The sequence below is a fragment of the Sphaeramia orbicularis genome, chromosome 12 (genome assembly GCF_902148855.1).
Source record: "Sphaeramia orbicularis chromosome 12, fSphaOr1.1, whole genome shotgun sequence".
NCBI classification, from domain to species: domain Eukaryota; kingdom Metazoa; phylum Chordata; class Actinopteri; order Kurtiformes; family Apogonidae; genus Sphaeramia; species Sphaeramia orbicularis.
The window spans coordinates 48,531,996-48,549,794 of record NC_043968.1 but is presented as its reverse complement, the minus strand read 5'-3'; the positions used below and the strand labels follow the sequence as shown (position 1 = coordinate 48,549,794).

General features: G+C 38.0%; 1 protein-coding gene across 1 annotated transcript; it reads right to left on the bottom strand.

Moving 5' to 3' along the window:
* Window positions 1-14,327: 14,327 nt before the first annotated feature.
* LOC115429099 (T-box-containing protein TBX6L-like) lies at window positions 14,328-17,150 on the bottom strand. Its single transcript, XM_030148348.1, has 7 exons — window positions 17,020-17,150; window positions 16,629-16,731; window positions 15,404-15,568; window positions 15,179-15,325; window positions 14,831-14,885; window positions 14,550-14,632; window positions 14,328-14,402 (listed from the first exon to the last, which is right to left on the bottom strand). The coding sequence occupies exons 1-7, from the start codon at window positions 17,148-17,150 to the stop codon at window positions 14,328-14,330; spliced, it is 759 nt and encodes a 252-aa protein (XP_030004208.1).
* Window positions 17,151-17,799: the final 649 nt, after the last annotated feature.

The following is a 17,799-nucleotide window of genomic DNA, read 5'->3' as shown; positions in this document are numbered from 1 at the left end:
CTTTAAGTTGGTCTGTCTTCTTTGCCCTCTATAAACTTGTTGTCTTTTCACCACAGATGGTTGGGTGGGTGTGTTTGCGGCAGTGTGGCGTCATAGGTTGTGTATCTGGAGCACAGGACAGTTGCTCTTGCTCTAATTTTTGACAGTTCCACTTCTGATTCTGACTACGCCCAAGAGAAAGGAAGCAATTAATGAATTTTAATGAAGTGCTAATAAAAGAATGTCAGCTGACCTAGAGATGGAGAGCAGAAAACTTTTCAAGGACAATGTTTCAAATGGGCACTGCGTGACTGCTGTTTGTTCAGCACTTTTAAAACAAAGTAAACAGGTTGTATACACTAATCAGCAATATGCATGTTTTATGTGCAAACTTCCAGCTAATATGCTAGTGAGTTAGCATTCAGGTATACTGAGATGAGCAGCAGAGGCAGAGCTTCCAGAAGTGGCACATGTACTCAGATCATTTACTGGTACTTCAAAGTAACAGTACAAGGACCTCTACATGTTTTGAAAGTGTTATTTTAGAAAATTTTTATTATTGTGTCCAACAGTAATGAAACATGTAAGTGCATTTGAATGTTTTAGTTTGGGACTAATATTAACCCTTTATCGGGCAAGTGACTGTTTTTGGTAATTTCTACCCACATTACAAAATAGTGACAACAACCGTCACAGTGAGGACAGTGAGTCAACAATCTCTTGTCTAATGTGGTCTACAGGGTCTGTGAGGTCCACCTTTGCATGAACAGTGAATGTACCTGCTTTGTTAGGTACCGTGAAGTAATGGTACTAATGTAAGGAATGATGTTCAAAGGGATCATGTGGATGTGGACAGGTGTCTGGGTCAGCACTAATGTTGGTCTAATGTTCTAAAATACATGTTCCTTTCACCTTACATGTGTTTTTCATGTATTTTTATATTGTTGGATTTTTTTTTTTTAGCTACTTAGAGGTAAGGAATCAAATATGGTAACTCCACTGACCTTGATATTCACATGAAATTAAAAAATAGTGAAAAAAAATTCACAAAAGTAATAGTCTTCTTAGGTCCCCCAAAAATGGACTAAGTTTGAAATTTTGAATTTCAAAGTATGTTTGAATGCCCTGTAACAGGTTAACTACTTTGTATAATGCTGAATAAATGAGTAACACAGAACTACATATTCAATGTCTTGCCAAAAAAGTCCCCACATGGATTTAACCAAGCAAACAGATCCTTCCATTGGAAATTTACTGCAGTGATTAGTATATTTCAGCTGCAACTATTTATTTAACCATAAATGTTGCAGTGAGTAGCTTCTCATTTCTTAAACAACTGTCAGTTGAATAGAGAGCATAAAGAATGGTTCAGGGAACATGAGACATCCTTTTAGACATGGATTACCGACCATCGAGTACACATCTGAACCCCTTTGAGAATATGGTGCATGTTGCTGGAGAAGACTTTACACAGTGACCTGACTCTCCCATCATCAGTACAAAATCTTGGCCAAAAATGAATGCAGTTATGGAGGTAAAAAGGTTGTGACATTCATTGTATCAATGCATAATAATTGCATGTTGTAAAGCATGGGTGTCAAACTCATTTTGGTTCAGGGGCCACGTTCACCCCAATTTAGTCTCAAGTGGGCGGGACCAGTAAAATAATAACAGTGAAAAAAGTAAAATTAAATTACGATAATGTTAACATCTACAAAAATCAGAATAACATGAACAACTGGAAACGCCTTATGAAAAACAACTGCAATTTTAACAATATTATGCCTCAGATTATCAGTTTATCATGCATACATGTGCATTACAACTTTCAATAAATGGGCTCTCTGCACAGCCCCACTACTTCCTGGACTTCAGGCGGCTCCTTTATTTCCTGTCTGCCATTATTGGACACACAGATTAATCCAGGTGTGTCTGCTACTTCTTGTTGTGACTCCTGATTAATTAAACACACCTGGATTAATCAGTGTGTCCAATAGTGAAAGACAGGAAATAAAGGAGCCACCTGAAGTTCAGGAAGTAGTGGGGCAGTGCATAGAGTCCATTACAAATACACAAAACATTTAATAACAGGCAGAATACTGCTAAAATTGCATTTACTTACCTTAAGACATTTCAGGTTTTTCCACATTTTTTGTAAAATAACACTTTTTTTAATATAAACATTTTTATGTAATTTTACTTTTTTACACTAAAACAAAGGGAAAATTTGCTTGTTTTCATTATTTATAAGTTTAATATGATGACCTACTTGATATCTAATTGGTCTGTATGTGGAATCTGAATTAAAATGATTTTGACATCCTCGATTGTTAATATCTTCAGTGTAATTTTTGTATTTCACAAATCCATCCTCCGGGCCAGGTTGGATCCTTTGGTGGGCCGGATTTGGCCCCCGGGCCACATTTTTGGCACCTGTGTTGTAAAGGATGCCCTGCTGACTGTGTCCTGTAACCAAAGCTAATGGCAGTTCAATGAAATATGGCATGTGGCACCTTTGGTCTTTGGCCAGGCTGTGTAGATAGATCTCTACAAAAAAATAGCTAGAGCCATGAGTGCAGTTACCACAAAATGGTTGTTTTCCCATTGAGTACTTGAGTAAATGAAAATTTTAGCTGCTGAGAAAACCACAGTATGATATAGATCGCTTTAACCCTTTCATGCATGAATTATGAGACCCCCAATCAAGATTTTTTTTTTTTTCCTGTGTGTTTTTATTCCTCTTTAGGCATGAAAAAAACTTGCCTAAAGAAAATTTTCTTATGAAAGTTTTTTTCATGGAGTTGCAAAAATGTCCAGTCAGCTGGACACCACACATTTATTTTTTGGAGCAAAGAAACATATTTACTGATATATTGTGTGAAAACTATGAAATAAAAACATTTTAATGCTTATTATAGGTAATTCATTTATCAGACAGGGGTAGTTGTTTGTTTACTTGCTTTACTAGTTTATCTGATAAATGAATTATCTACAAAAATTATATGTGGAAGACAGTATGAACCTTTACCAGACATTTTTAATGCCACTAATCTAATGTTTTCTCACATTTTACCATTCTAATACCAGTCATTACTCAATTCATAGAGATATAATGCAAAAAACAACAACTTTTGTTTAAAAAAAACTGTTAAATACAGACTAATAACAATAAAAGCAATTGATTTACACTTAAACATGTTACTCTAGATCAGGTTTATCAAGAACAGCATAGTCACAGTGATGGTATGAATGTCAGTGTATGGGATGGTGCATAAGCGTCCACTGTGTTGGCTGATATGGAACTGAAACAACAAAATCCATGAATATACAAGAGAACAGCTGTAGAATAACTGTCTACTGTAGTGACCAGTACGCATGAAAGGGTTAATGTCATTTCAATGATAAATCTTCATTTATTTCCAATTAAAATGTATTTACTCTAAGTTGCGTTTCAGAAGAGATTTATAAGGAATTTAGGGAGATCATGCAATCTACATGGTATAAAACCAAATCCTACGTCTGATTCACTAAAAATCCAAAGGCCGTACAAAAGCAGAGCCCTGTTTAGCTTTTCACTTGATGCACTCAGCCCCTCTACCTCGAAGCCTCTTGTGCCAGTCGATGCTTTCATCTGGACTGATACATGATGGCTGCAGTGAGAATGACCATAATGAATCACACTAAAGCTCAGTCTGACCTCTCCTCAGGGCGCCGCCTGTGTGACGCACAGTCGATGCAGGCCTTCCTACAGTCCATTAGCGCCATTGCCCTCCAGCTAGCTGTGATGGTAGCTGCCTTACTTTAAAAGTATTGGGCCTAGAGTAGCAGAGGCACAGGGAGCCCTTTATTCAGTTATGTACAAAGACAGAAAAACACCCAGTGTTAAACATATGAACAGATTTAGCTGGTTTAGATGCATAGAAATATAAATTGGAAATACTTGGTGGTTTGAACCTTCCACGGAGCTAAAAATATCAGCATCATATTTGAATAAGAACTTAGCAGGAAGTTAATTTTTTTAAATTAACTTTCTTTATTGGAAGCAATTTCACAGGCAACAGCATAACAGTGCAATGTGATAGAAAGGAATTCCATTCTTTCATTTTTCTTTTTATTCCTCCCACAAACCCACCGTACCTGAAAAAAAACAAAACAAAAACAATTCTTAATGTAAATCCAATATTGACATGCGATCAGTACAGAACACATACGACAATTGTCTAATGAAGGAAAATAAGTAAATAAATAGGATAGAATTAAAAAAAGAAAAAAAATGATAAAAAAAAAAGGGGGGGGGGGGGGGCTCAGTTTTCACAATCAGGCCGAGATGTCAAGATTTCAATATAATTTAAGAGAAGTCGCCAAGTTTTTTCAAATGACTTTAAAGAGTCATTGCGGGAAAATCTAAGCTTTTCAAGTCTAATGGACAGTAACAGCTCTTTCAGCCACCTGCTATGAGATGGAGGTTAAGGGTGTTTCCAGTCCTGGCTAACAGAGTGGCAAAGGCAAGAACAGTGTGTGTGACTTTAGAGGTAAAAGGCTGCAGGGGGGCACCAGACAGAGCCAACAGAGGGTCAGGACAGATAGTGGTGTTATATGCTGTGGTAAGAATTTTAAAGATTTCAGACCAAAATGTGGCAAGCCTGGGACAGAACCAGAACATGTGGGAATAGGAACTTAATTCTGTATTTAGTTTTAGTGTCTTGTTGTAAAAGTTAGATTTGTATTTAAACCTGCTGACCAATCAGAGACTTAACACAAAATTCACTTTGACTATTGTTCAAGGAGTTTTGATAAACCAGTACTCATCACAGTAATTTACTTTCTTTGTTGGTAATACTTCTTTCATTTTTCTTTCTTTCTTCATTTCTTTGTTACAATTAACGATTGTATGTTCCTGTTTTATGATAAACCACGTTTTATTCAGCAGTTAATATCAGAAAAATGCAAGCCTGTTGGTTAATCAGTTTTTTAAGTATCATCTTACTTTACACCAGTGGTTCCCAACCCTTTTTGGCTCATGACCCCATTTTAACATCACAAATTTCAGGCGACCCCAGACATTCAAAACTGAGACATTTTATTTGCTAAAATGAATTTGTTTTTGATTGTGTTATAGTTTGCTATAATATGTTGCAAATAAACATAAATTTTAAGCAACATTTAGTGTATATAATGTACATTTTTATGAGTAAGTTTTAATTTTTACATTTTTTGAAATAAATTATTAGAAATTTCAGGCGACCCCAGACATTCAAAACAGAGACATTTTATTTGCTAAAATTAATTTGTTTTTGATCCTGTAATAGTTTGCTATAATATGTTGCAAATAAACATAAATTTTAGGCAACATTTAGGCTAAATAATGTACATTTTTATTAGTAAGTTAAAATTTTTTATCAGTCACCAGAAATTTCAGGCGACCCCATTTGAATTCCAGGCGACCCCACGTGGGGTCCCAAGCCCAAGGTTGAAAAACACTGCTTTACACTGACAGTAGCTTATGTTAGTCCCACGGGTTACATCAAACTGTTCATTCATAATACACCTACTTTAATTTTTCAGCTCACTGCGATATTTCATTCTGGGGAAGAAAGCACCCTGTACTTGATCATTTCTATAAAACTGTGAACCAACGCTACTTCATAATTTAACATCTGACTTTCTTTTTTTTTTTTTAACAGACGGATCTTATGGATCCTGGTTGACTGCAAGAATATCTCTGACTAAATGCGTGTATGCCCCACTGTACTGAAATGATAAGTCAGGCACACTAATTGACCCCATCTGTTTCTATAATTCATTTTACAGTGAGGTGAGAGGAATCCAGGATTAGCTATAAGTGGGTGACCCAGATGACCCAGGCTACCTCAGGAAAACCTGCTGGTTAAAACGGCTGTGCTGTAATCACTATGTCACAGTTTCAGACTTCCTCTAACTGTACATGTCTGATGTTACTGAGGTGGCCCCTGGAGAATGACCCACCTCCATTCTGCTCCTGTCTGTGACAGAGGCTTGACCTCTCCAGTAAACAGCACACATACAGTCTATGCATTTTCTACTTTTACATTTTAAAATATTGTATTACATGTTAAGATGTCAGTTGATGTGCTCTAGAATATTCCTGTGCAGTGTCCGCTCCCTGAAGCTTTATAAACGTCCCAGATATGGCTTCCCTCTCTCACTCGTTAAACATTTACAGCACAGACGTTCCTGCCTTCTGCTGGGGAAACTATGCCAGACTATGATGGTAATTCCACACTAGCTGTCTGTCATCACTTTATCAGGTCAAACTCACTGCTCTGGGACAGTCTCTCATTGCTCCGTCTCTCTCACTCTTTCTCAGTACTAAATATGCAGTGTGTTTAATGACCACCCACTTTTTTTTCCTTTACATTTCATGGTGGATGTAACATATGTTTAACTGAACTCAAAGATAATTGTACAGTAAAATCAGTGCAGTTTTTATCTCACAGGAAAGCTGGTTTGGTTTAATTTTACAGCACTGTACCACAGAATTGTACTGCATGTACATGTCAGGCTGCAGCTGATTTTAAATGTGCTTGTATTGATGCAGAGAGTTCAGAGGTGGGTGGGCTGTAGAGAGAGTAGCCCCTTGTGAGACACTTGGCTGTGTTGAAGGTAAAATGTCATTAAATATGGTGCAGCTTGTCATACATCCCCCATCTGTAAATGTAATTTTTTGATTGATTTTGATTGAAGTATTTATTTTGGATATGAATGTCAAAACAGAAGAAAATAAAGAAACAAAATACTTAAACATAAGACATATAATACATATTTGATAAGGAGTGAGAAGAAGTACAACTTATAAACTCCCACCCCTTCTCCTTATATAATTAATAACAATAATAACCTTCCTAGTCTAATCATATCTATACTATATACCATAATATGACTGATACTTACTATTAACTAATTTGGTTTCTGGCTTTATAACATTATGAACAAATATAATATGATTTACATAAACACATAATACAATAACACATATATGTAAATACATATTCATACACAGATCTATACACCCACACATATACACTTACACACACACACATACACACCTACATGCATATACATACACATACCACCTACTTGTACATCTTTATAACACCCAGTGACACCCAACACTTCTCTCATCCCTGTACCTCTGAAAAATTGTGTCTTTGTACCTCCTTTTAAATTCTTTCATGCTTGGACATTGCTTTAACTCTATATTAATTTCTTGACTATACTACATAAACAAGTGGTGCCAGGCACAACAAACCCCGCCCATCACACGTATTGTATCTTATTTTAGCATGGATCCAGCTGAGGTCATCATGTCTATGCATGTGCAGATGTCAGCATATCAATTGCCTCTATATATGTGCCAAGTTTGAAGTAAATTGAAATAAAATTGATGTTTTTTTTTTTTTAGACATTTGAAGTTTTGCCCATTATAAGTAAATGGGAGAAGAAAAAAAATGTTAAAAATTCATTAAAAAATTTGAACTTTGACTTACTTTATCCAAAATGTAATCATATCTATTCTTGGTCACTGGCAATCTATAAACCCAATTTAGCATGAATTTAACCAAAGGTTTTGCTGCTATAGACATTCGAAATTTCACCCATTATAAGTAAATGGGAAAAAAAAAAAATTAATTCATGAAAAAAATTGGAACTTTGACCTACTATTCCCAAAATGTAATCAGATCTATTCTGGGTCACTGGTAATCTATAAACCCAATTTGGTAGGAATTCAACCAATAGTTTTGCTGCTAGAGTGTTAACAAACAAACAAACTAAACAAAAGACAATTCCCCTTGCTGCCCCTTCGTGGGGCGGGGTAATACAATTTATTATAAGGTTAGAGCAATCAGGACAACTACCATTCCTGTTACAATTTGTATCCTCCTGAAAGGTCATGAATTAAAAATAGCAGCTTTTACTTTTATATTGCTAGAGCTTATATAGTTAGAGTGTTAACAGTCAAACAAACAAACCGAACCAAAAACAACACCCCTTGCCTCCCCTTCGGGAGACAGGATAGAAATACATTAACTAATAAAAGATTTAAAAACCTGTTCAATCAAATTAACCCTTTCTTTTTTTGTCATGTACAGATGAACAGTGATGGTTATAGGGTTAAGGGATGCTAATGCAATGTTAAGTTAATATAATGTGACAAGACAATGCATTTTAGTCACTAGGGCAAAATCTGTCAAGACACAGTACGTCATCTACCATCTAGTACTCGATGTATTTCAGACTTGAAAGCAGCTGGAAGACAAGAAAACAGGAGGAGAGGAAAAAAACCCTCCACAAATGAGATTCCCTTGGGTTTGTCATAAGTGCTACTCATGGTTCATCCTCTTCTTGTTCCAACAGTCGAAGTAACTCATGAGCCTGTTGTAACCACTGCTGCTTTAACCCATAAAGACCCAGTGCTACTTTTCTAGCAGTTCCCAAATAAATTTTCCTCTAGATTTAACCTTTCTTAAATGATTTATCACCATTTATTCCAATGCAGTAAGGATCATACACAAGGCTGAATTTTTAGCATATGGTTCTTTCTTACCTTCGTTGGGATGTGCTTGTTGTTGTTTGCCATGTTGGTATGTGTCACTTCCATTACCATTGTTGGTATGTAATTATTGTTGAAATATGTTGTATTAAAAGTATTGCAGACTATCATTTAAATACCTACCATGTGTAATATACATCCGTTTTCCTAATCTGTTTACTATCTGTTATTTACATAATTAGGACCCTAAACAGATGTAATCTTAACATTAAGGAAGCAAAAGTAATGTGTTATGTTGTATAAATGAAAGGTGGGGGTGGGATTTAATACATTTTCTTCCTCCCATTCCTTTTTGAGCAGTAAATATTGTATTCATTTTATTATTACAAGTGTACATGGCAATTGCTATATTGTCTTGATCCGCTCTATTTATTAATGTATTTGCTCTGCTATTGCTTCCTTGCACACACAAAAGTTTTGTGTTTTCTTCTGCTCAAAACAAAAGAAAGCAAGAAAGAAAGAATATACAGATATTTTGTGTTTTTTCATTGAAAATCATGTATTTTCCTGTATTTAATTCACTGATTATGTAGATGTTCATGGAAGCTCAGGTTAAAGCTGTGGGTTATTATGTTAAAAAACAAGGAAAACTGGGAAAAAGCAAAGATATCAATAACTGAACACAAAAATAAGCATCTGCAACCCCTGTCACTGATGAAACTCCATGGGTTTTACTAGTGAATCAAAGTTGTAGTAGATGACGATGTTTCCACGGTAACTACGCAGCCTCTGAACGTCTGAATGGGTCATATCTGATGACCATGAAAAGATGGGAAACTGCATTTTACACCAATTATTTACATGTATTGATAGGATTAGTGGATCAGCAGGTATTAAACAGTTTATATCAGTATATGATTTGGTCACCAGTATCTGTTTGGGTCTTTATGGGTTAAGATGATTTTAATTCATCTTAAAGTACAGACTGGATATCCTCCTTGACCTCAAATCCCCCTACAGACCCCTCTAATAGGCTGACAAATCATTGTTCTCCATCCCATGCATCAAATTAAAATCCAAAGGTGACCAAACATCTTCAGGCACTGGCCCGTTGTCTGACTGCATTGTCTTTTATTTGCTTGTATTTGTTGCTTGTACAGTGATGATTTTATCTTAATAGTCAGTGCTCTTATTAATTCGCTTACTTATCTGTGTGTCTGTGTTTTATCTTTGGGTTTCTGATTTGTTTGTGTAGAATTATGGTCAGTCTTTATTGTGTTAAAGTGTGCATTATGAATGAGGTGACTTTCTTTGTTAGTCAAACCTGTGATGGCTGCTACCAAAGTCTGGTGACAGATTATCTCCATGTTTCTTTGGCTTGGCTTTAATTTATTCACCGTGGCCTTTATAAATCAGATTATCTGACTGTCCTTAATCTGACTCAGAGCAAAAAACTGAAGGTCAAAATGCTCTATCCCTTATTGTTAGTTTCCATGCACTATAGTATTTATGTAAGTGATAACATACATACAGACAGCAAATTAAAGAAAAAACCTGCCTGCAGTTATCTCTTCCAGGATGAGAATGCCTGCAGCCTTGGCACAAAAGCTCACTGAAAATCTTTAAGAATGAAAATTACAACCCCAGTTCCAAAACAAGTTTAGACACAAAATGTAAATAAAAACAGAATGCAATGACTTACAAAACTCACAAACCCACATTTTATTTCCCATAGATTATAGAAAACATAAACTGTTCAAAGTAAGAAAATGTAGAATTGAATTTGATAGCAGCAACACATGTCAAAAAAGCTGAAACAGGCTTCATGTTTACCTCTGTGCAGCATCCCCTCTTCTTTTAACAACAGTCTGTAAATGTCTGGAACTGAGGAGACCAGTGGAGTGTTGGGAGAGGAGTGTGACTGATATGGGATTATAAAGGCTCAACAGTCCTGAGCCAGTTTGGCACCCAGACTCTTCTAAAGCACCGCCATATTGTTGTAAAAGATGCAGGATGCAGTTCTACTCTTTGCCTCTGTCCATTTTAGGCTTCGGCCCAGAGAAGATGGCCGTGTTTCTGGATCATGTTCACATACTAGTCCCTTTAACACAGCACTTCTGTTGCAGGAATATTTCACCTTGATTCTGGTACGACGTCTGTGTGAAAAAAATGGTGGGATCGTTTGTTCCAGTGGCGATTTCTCACAGACTGCAGTGGAAGCCCGGCTTCCCCTAAAATTATGAAAATTAAATGGTTAAATATGTTCGGTTGTGTTGACATTTTATTGACTATAAATGTGTTAGAACACGTTCATCTTAAAGATGAGTTCGTTCAAATCAGCTTTATCACAAATCAACGGACGCAATGTTGTTCACCTCTCCTCCATTCCCGTGTCTCTGTTTTCTCATACATCTCTGCTCAGTGCATTTGTCCGTAGACTGCGGTCGTCTCTGGGCTTCAATGGGACTGAGTGGAACAGGTTTTTTCATTGCCTCAAAACTGGATGGTAATTGGATAAATGCCATGATGTTGTCCCGCCCCCGGACGCCAGGCGTCTCAGGGGGTAAATGGAGCTGTGGGCGGAGCTCAGCCGGGCTGGACGCCAGAATGCCACGTGCTGGTTGGAGGATTGGTCGAAAGGCTGAATCCCGTTTGATTGACAGCTGTTTTCAGATCTCCTCCTTCACTGACACAGTTCAGTTTAGTACCGTCGCACATTCTGCTGTGAAATCAGAGAAACTACTACGAAATTACTCGTTCATTTCTTGCACTGTAAATAAAACACACTCATTGTACTTCCTTGTTTCAATTTGACATAATTTCACTGTTTTCTTGTTTCAGTTCCATAATTTAATCATTTCTTGTTCGAGTTTAATATCGTTTTGTAGATAGTTAAATCAATCAAACTGTCGGCTAGGTCGGAGTGAAAGGAGCATCTGTTGTTTAAAAAGGCTGAAGTCTTACACCCACAACACAATGGGCCAAGGCAATTTGAGCAGCCCAGCTCTGCTGGACATTCAGAGGACACTGGTCTAGTCCCTGGAAAAGACGCTTACTTGGTACGATAAAGTCATTGAGCATTTTCTTAAAAAGGAACGGAGGGCCGAATGTATGTTTAAATAATTTGACTTTTTTTGTTTTGTTTTGTTTTGATGTAAGGCGATAATGAGCTTCCCTTGTCTGAAAGACGAGCAGCCGCCACTGGTTTGGTCCCACCTTTATCGTGGCTTTTGCCGCGTTTCCACTACGTGGTATCGGCTTGACTCAACTCGGCTCGACTCGGACTTTTTGCATTTCCAAAGGACCTGGAATCTGGTACCTGGTACTAGTTTTTTGGTATCACCTCTAAACATCACGTGTAAACACTGCAGACCACTGATTGGTCAGAGAGTCGTCTCTGTGATCCGCCGTTTTACAAAAAACAGATGCGGAAGTTTACAGTTAATATAGCAGTAGGTTAATCCACATAATGACAGCCCGCAAAACTACACCATGGTTTGTTGAGGAGGTTAAGACGTAAAAATTCAGCATGTGCTTGACGAGACAGCACGCAACAAGTGATTTTATCAGCAACTCTCGGAGCTATGACGTCCAGGTACTGTAAAGTCAGTGCTGTCCTGTAATGGAAACGGTCTCCAGGAATAGGACCTGGTAACCGAGTCGAGTCGAGCCAGTTCCATGTAGTGGAAACGCGACATTTGTAACACCTCTGGAGGTAGTAACAGAGCTCTGATAAAGGTGGAATCATGGTTTCAGAACGCTATGGAAACAGAACACCTCTTGTTTGTTTTAAAGTAAAGTGTACAGTAAACAACATATCAAGACGACTAGAAAGATGCGGAACTAGGGAGACGCTGAGATCCAGGAGCTGTTGTCATTTCGGGTGGAGGACTCTATCCATGCTAACATTTGTGAAATGGCGAAAGACAAAGCCAACTCTGGAGAAAGCCAACTCTGGAGAGTTTAGCAACACAGCTATGCTCGGGGAATTTCCAACGCAGAAATGATACATCACACTATACTCTGTGTTGCGTCACCACCCCTTTGATTCCGGAATGCAGGTCCACTGTGTTAGTCCAGCCTGTCTCACCTCTGTTACTCCTTTGTCTTGGCTGTAGAAATCAGTCAGTGATGGAAAAAAGGTGGGATCACCATCTCACCTTTTTCCAGGATCTGTGTTAAAGTGGCTAATGTTTCTTCTTTGCGTGTTAGAGCTTTCATCTGGATGTGTAGATGGCATGGTGGACTGTGAGGTCTGGAAGTGTTCCTGAGGACATGCAATGGTTTCCACAACAGATTCATGGCTGGTTTTAATGCAGTGTCATTGGAAGGTTAGAAGACCACTGGCATTCTATATGGATTTTCAGCCTTGGCCTTTGCACAGAGGTTTCTCCTTATTCTCTAAATCTTTTGATTATATTGTGTACTAGAGATGATAATGTATTCAAAGACTTTGCAGTTTTACATTAAAGATCATTATCCTGAAATGTGTCTGTTCCCCAATTTGTAGATTTTGTAGATTGGTGAACCTCTGTCCATCTTTACTTCTACAGACTCTGCCTCTAGATCTTTCTATGCCCATGTTATTGACCTGTTGCCATTCAACCTGAGGAGGTGCAAAATGTAGTTCCAGCCTTTTTTTGCTACAACATGTTGCTACCATTAAATAGAAAAGTGCCAAATTTTTTTTCTTAAGATAGTACATTTTCTCAGTTTACACATTTAATGTTCTACTGTGAATGAAATGCGTTTCAGATTTATAAATCATTACATTCTAGATTTATTTTTTACACTGTGTCCCCACTTTAAAATGGGGTTTCTATTGTCCTCTACTATTACAACTCAGCCTAACTGAACATATATGAAAGATTTTCACTGTCATAATCAAAACACCCGATGAAGAAATATCTTGTGGAAGAATGGAGTTCATGATACCAGTAGAGTTCACTCAAGTCTCTGTGGTGCATGTTTCAGCCCAATACACTCATAGCCAATGCATAAATGTATTTATCTTCCATGAAAACCAATAAATCAACACAAATCTTCATACCTCAGCAACTTTCTGAGTTGCTTCAGAATTTTTATTGATGAAACCTCAAAACACGTCACAATTTTAACAGAAAACGCATAAGATGAACAGCTGTGCTTTAAAAAAAAAAACAAAAACAAAAAACACACAAGCAAATCTAAATTCACAAAACAATTATGGTTTTAACCAAAAGTTACTCGTTCATGAACATTTATACATAAAACTGCTGGAGCAGTCTCTCAGATTCTTTTCCAGGTGTATAGTAAAAGTATTCATTTAATACAGTAAAACAGTCTTATTGCCACTGCACTCAGAGTGCTTTAGTGGTTTGATCTTCCATCTACTCTTGTAAGTTCACCAGCAGGCGTAAGGGAAGAGTGGGAACTGGCTCCAGTCTGCTGTGTTGTTGTAGTGGTAAGGGTGGGGGTATCCATGCTGTTGGGGGCCATGCTCAGGTGCAGCAAGAGGGCGAGGAGCAGGGTGAATATATGCTGCATCACCGTCATTGGATGGGTAAGGAAATCTTTAAAAAAAAAAAAAAAAAGGGAAGTGGGTCATTCTTTTCATGTGCACTATTTGTATAATTTAAAGCTTTTTTCATACTTTCATGCACCGTGTCTCATTGGATTTTTCTGGCTCTCAAATCATACCTGTAGGGCTGATATGGCACTGATGCAGGCACCATCTGCTCATCACAGCTGTAGTCATACTCGTGCAGATCCAGGGGCTCAGTTTGTAGCCTCTCAGATGGATCGCGCTCCGGGGCCCAGGCTGAAAGGTGACCCCCCTTCAGTGCCTGCACAGTGGAGGCCTGGTTCCTCTGTGCATCTGCTGACTCAGAGGTGGAGGGCATCCTCTGCAGGCCTGAGACGGAAATACAGGATTCAGTCAGATGGCACACAAATATGGAGAGACTGCTCAAGTCTGGTAAGACGATAAGATTATACCAGCAAAACTAATCATGTTTTAATGAAGATGGGTGTATCCTTATAATGGAATACAAACACTTACCTTGTGTTTTTTTGGGTTTGGGTTGTTCAAGTGCAGCTCTCTTTGCAGGAGGACTACCAGTGGCATTACCATTCGTACGATACCTATGGGGGAAAAAAAAAATTAGGATTTAGACATTTATGTATGTAAGAATACTGTTTATTTGGTTGGGATACAAAAGTGCAGCACTTATTACTTTTAGTGACTTATGACTGAATATCAGTGATAAAAGAAGTATTTTAGTGAGAAAAAAGAAAATAATGAATGGAAAACAGCTTACTTCTTACTGTGTGAATGGGTACCTCCCTCTCTGAATCCTTTGGCGAATGGGTTATGGTCAATCTTCAGTTTGGTAATCTTTTTAAATTTTTTTTAAAGAGGAAATATATGTTTAACTGTCAGTGGTGCAGACCCAAGAAAATAAGTTGCGTTTTTTTTTTTTTTTACATTAATTGTCTTGATTGGTTTGTCAGATACATTTGTTTATTTTTTCATAGACTATCCTTTGCAGTGGACAGTTTTTCTTTTCTTTTTTTAATTAAAGTACAGCTGTGAAACTCTTCTCCCATGCATATAGAGGACAAAAATGCATTTCTAGGTCTCAAGAGGCTAAATAGGATAAGCATTCAGAACAGTACTAATCATTATACCTTTGGGTTTTGATAAGCAGTCACTGCAGTGAATGTTGTCTCTGGAAAAGAGAAAGCCTGGAAGGGCCCCCAGCGGATAGTACAAGGACTGTCTGCCTGGATGACTTGAAACCTGGGGTAGTAGCGATGCATGGAGTGCACGATGATCTAATGAGTAGACAAAGTCAAAATACAGTGCTGCATAAACCCCCCAGAAACTTTAAAAGATAAAAGATAGTGTGTTACATGGCCATGCTGGTCCAGGGTGTTGTTAGTGAGCTTCATCTTGAGAAAAGACAGGGATTGCTTCATCCAGTGACTTCCTGGGGCTGGGGAGTCTGGGTGCATGTATGTCCGACGGGGGGGCTGGGGTTCAGCCTTCCCTGCGACCTCCCACTGCTCCTTTTTCCACTACAGAGAAATAGATGGGGGAGGGATGGGAGGTGTGAGATCTCCAAATAAGTTGAGTGTCGTACTCCAAAAACCTAATTTATTCTCCCAACAGTGGAAGAGGGCTGTGGTGCATGAAGGTTTCTGATACAGAACTGTCTTATAACTCATGGTTCAGTGTCATTGGTGGAGTGCAAGTCAAATACTGTATCTAAGTGCAAATTTACAGTTCATTACCTTTACCAGGCAAATCTTGTACTACACTCCACTATATTGGTCTGACAAGACCAGTTACTTTTCAGATTAGTTTTTTTTAACTTTAAAAATCCCTTTTATCTGTATTGAAAACCACGTCTCCAGTTGTGTTGATTTTAAATGGTTGTACTGAACTGACTGATGAGGTGCTCTTTTTTGGGGGGTAGAAGAAATTTTAATAAGCCAGAAAAACTCTTCCTCTTCAAAAAGAAAGTCTTTTCAGATTGGTTTGGACATGCATCATCCCAAAGCTGAAAACAAGGCTGTTGCTGATTCATGGTTCACACAAGGCTGCAACACTACCAACCCACAATGATCTTTGATGGAACTGAAACTACCTACACTACCCTGTACTGTATAAAGTAACTGAGTCCAACCTTAAACATACAGCACTAAAATAACTCATAGCTATAGGTGTTAAATCCACTGTAAAGAGAACAAATTCAGTTCCAGTACAAACCAGACTCGGCTCCTACTTTCCCTTCATTATGTACCTCATTGTTTTCAAGTGTGTGCTAAAAGCAATATCTGTGGCCAAATGGGCCAGGGCAGTTGATCTGTGGGCCGTTGAATGTATGGATGGCTGAGTGCTCCTCACTGAATGATTGTGAATGAGGAAGGATGCTAATTGATTGGGCCTCCAGCCGAGGGTAGAAAAACAGGAAGCAATGAAAAGCTTTGATATGCAGTTACTGTAGCCCAGAGTGGGCAGACCAGAGTCTGGATACAGTCTGTTGGTTTTAATCCCCTGTTTTTACCAGTAAACAAAACACCAAACATATGATTTATTCTAAATTAATTCACCAAATACAACCCCTGCCCTTACCTTGTACTTGTAGCCGTCTACAGGTACCAGGTCCATCATGATGACATAGTTAGCAAAAGGCTGGAGCCCAGTTACACTGACACTGCAATGTGGAAACATCCTCCTAAAACAACAAACAAGCAGGTAAAAAAGGAGTCAAATGTTGTAATCACACACACTCTACATTTACTAATATATAGGAGTTCAAAATACTGTAGTAGAAGACAACCTAGGTTAATGATTTTTACTTAATTTTAAGTGTGTCTTACTGTGTTGTTCACTAGTTGACAGAAGACAAAAGGGTAGATCAGAAACAACTGTTCACATTAAGTCTCTACTGGGATTTCTGTAAACCAATGAAATGCTCAAGTAACTTCAATTAGTTCTAAACATTTATTCAGTACAGCATTACCTTCCGTGCTTTGTAATGATCATCTCAGTTCCAATACTGTGAAAAGACTTCCAGAGGTCAGCATTCTCCAGGGTCATGCTGATGCAGCTCTGCTGGAATGAGTTGGCTGCTGCTGTTGGGGACTTGGACATGCCTGCGTTAGAGTCTGTGGGGGAGGAAACGCAATTAAAGTCTTGCAAATAAAACTCAAACTATTATTCCATGATTGATTAAAGTCACTACCTGAAACACACATGGATGTGATAAAATTGCATCTTTTATATTTTAGAAATTGTAGTACTTCTAAAACCTTAAAAATTATGTAAATAATGATGGGAGAATAGATTACAGATCGTTTAATTCATTTAATACTGAAGTCCATGTTGAACAGGAATGCTTCCACAGTGTAGTAGTTTCAGTCAAACTTACCACCAACATGCATCTTCCTTTGTCCTCAGCAGCTGCAGAAGTTCAGAGGTGAAAGTGCTTCTTTTCTTGCTGAGTAAGGGTCTCTCTTCTCAGGGTCTGAGCCTTGAACTTGATTGGTCACCACAGAGGGGGTGTGGTCTAACAGTGAAGGGGACAAAGTGAGGGGGCAGGTGAGAACATTACCTGACTGAAGTCTTGAATTTCAAAAGTCAGGCCTCTCAGCTGTAGACCTGTGGGACTGTGTGTAGATTTTGGCGTCCTGTTGTTGAATACTGACTACTGGTGTGTTGTAATGAAAGATTTGTTTGCTGAGGCTACAAAATTTATTGAGAGAGACAACTTTGCCCTAGTTCCCATGAATTTAAATCCTAT

Coding starts and splice junctions, on each gene's coding strand:
- LOC115429099 (XM_030148348.1), bottom strand. CDS start 17,150: ATGTCCAAGTCCCCAACAGCAGCAGCCAACTCATTCCAGCAGAGCTGC. Junction 14,886..15,178: donor CTGCTTATCAAAACCCAAAG/GTATAATGATTA, acceptor AAATTTAAAAAG/ATTACCAAACTGAAGATTGA. Junction 14,403..14,549: donor CAAACCCAAAAAAACACAAG/GTAAGTGTTTGT, acceptor TTTCCGTCTCAG/GCCTGCAGAGGATGCCCTCC.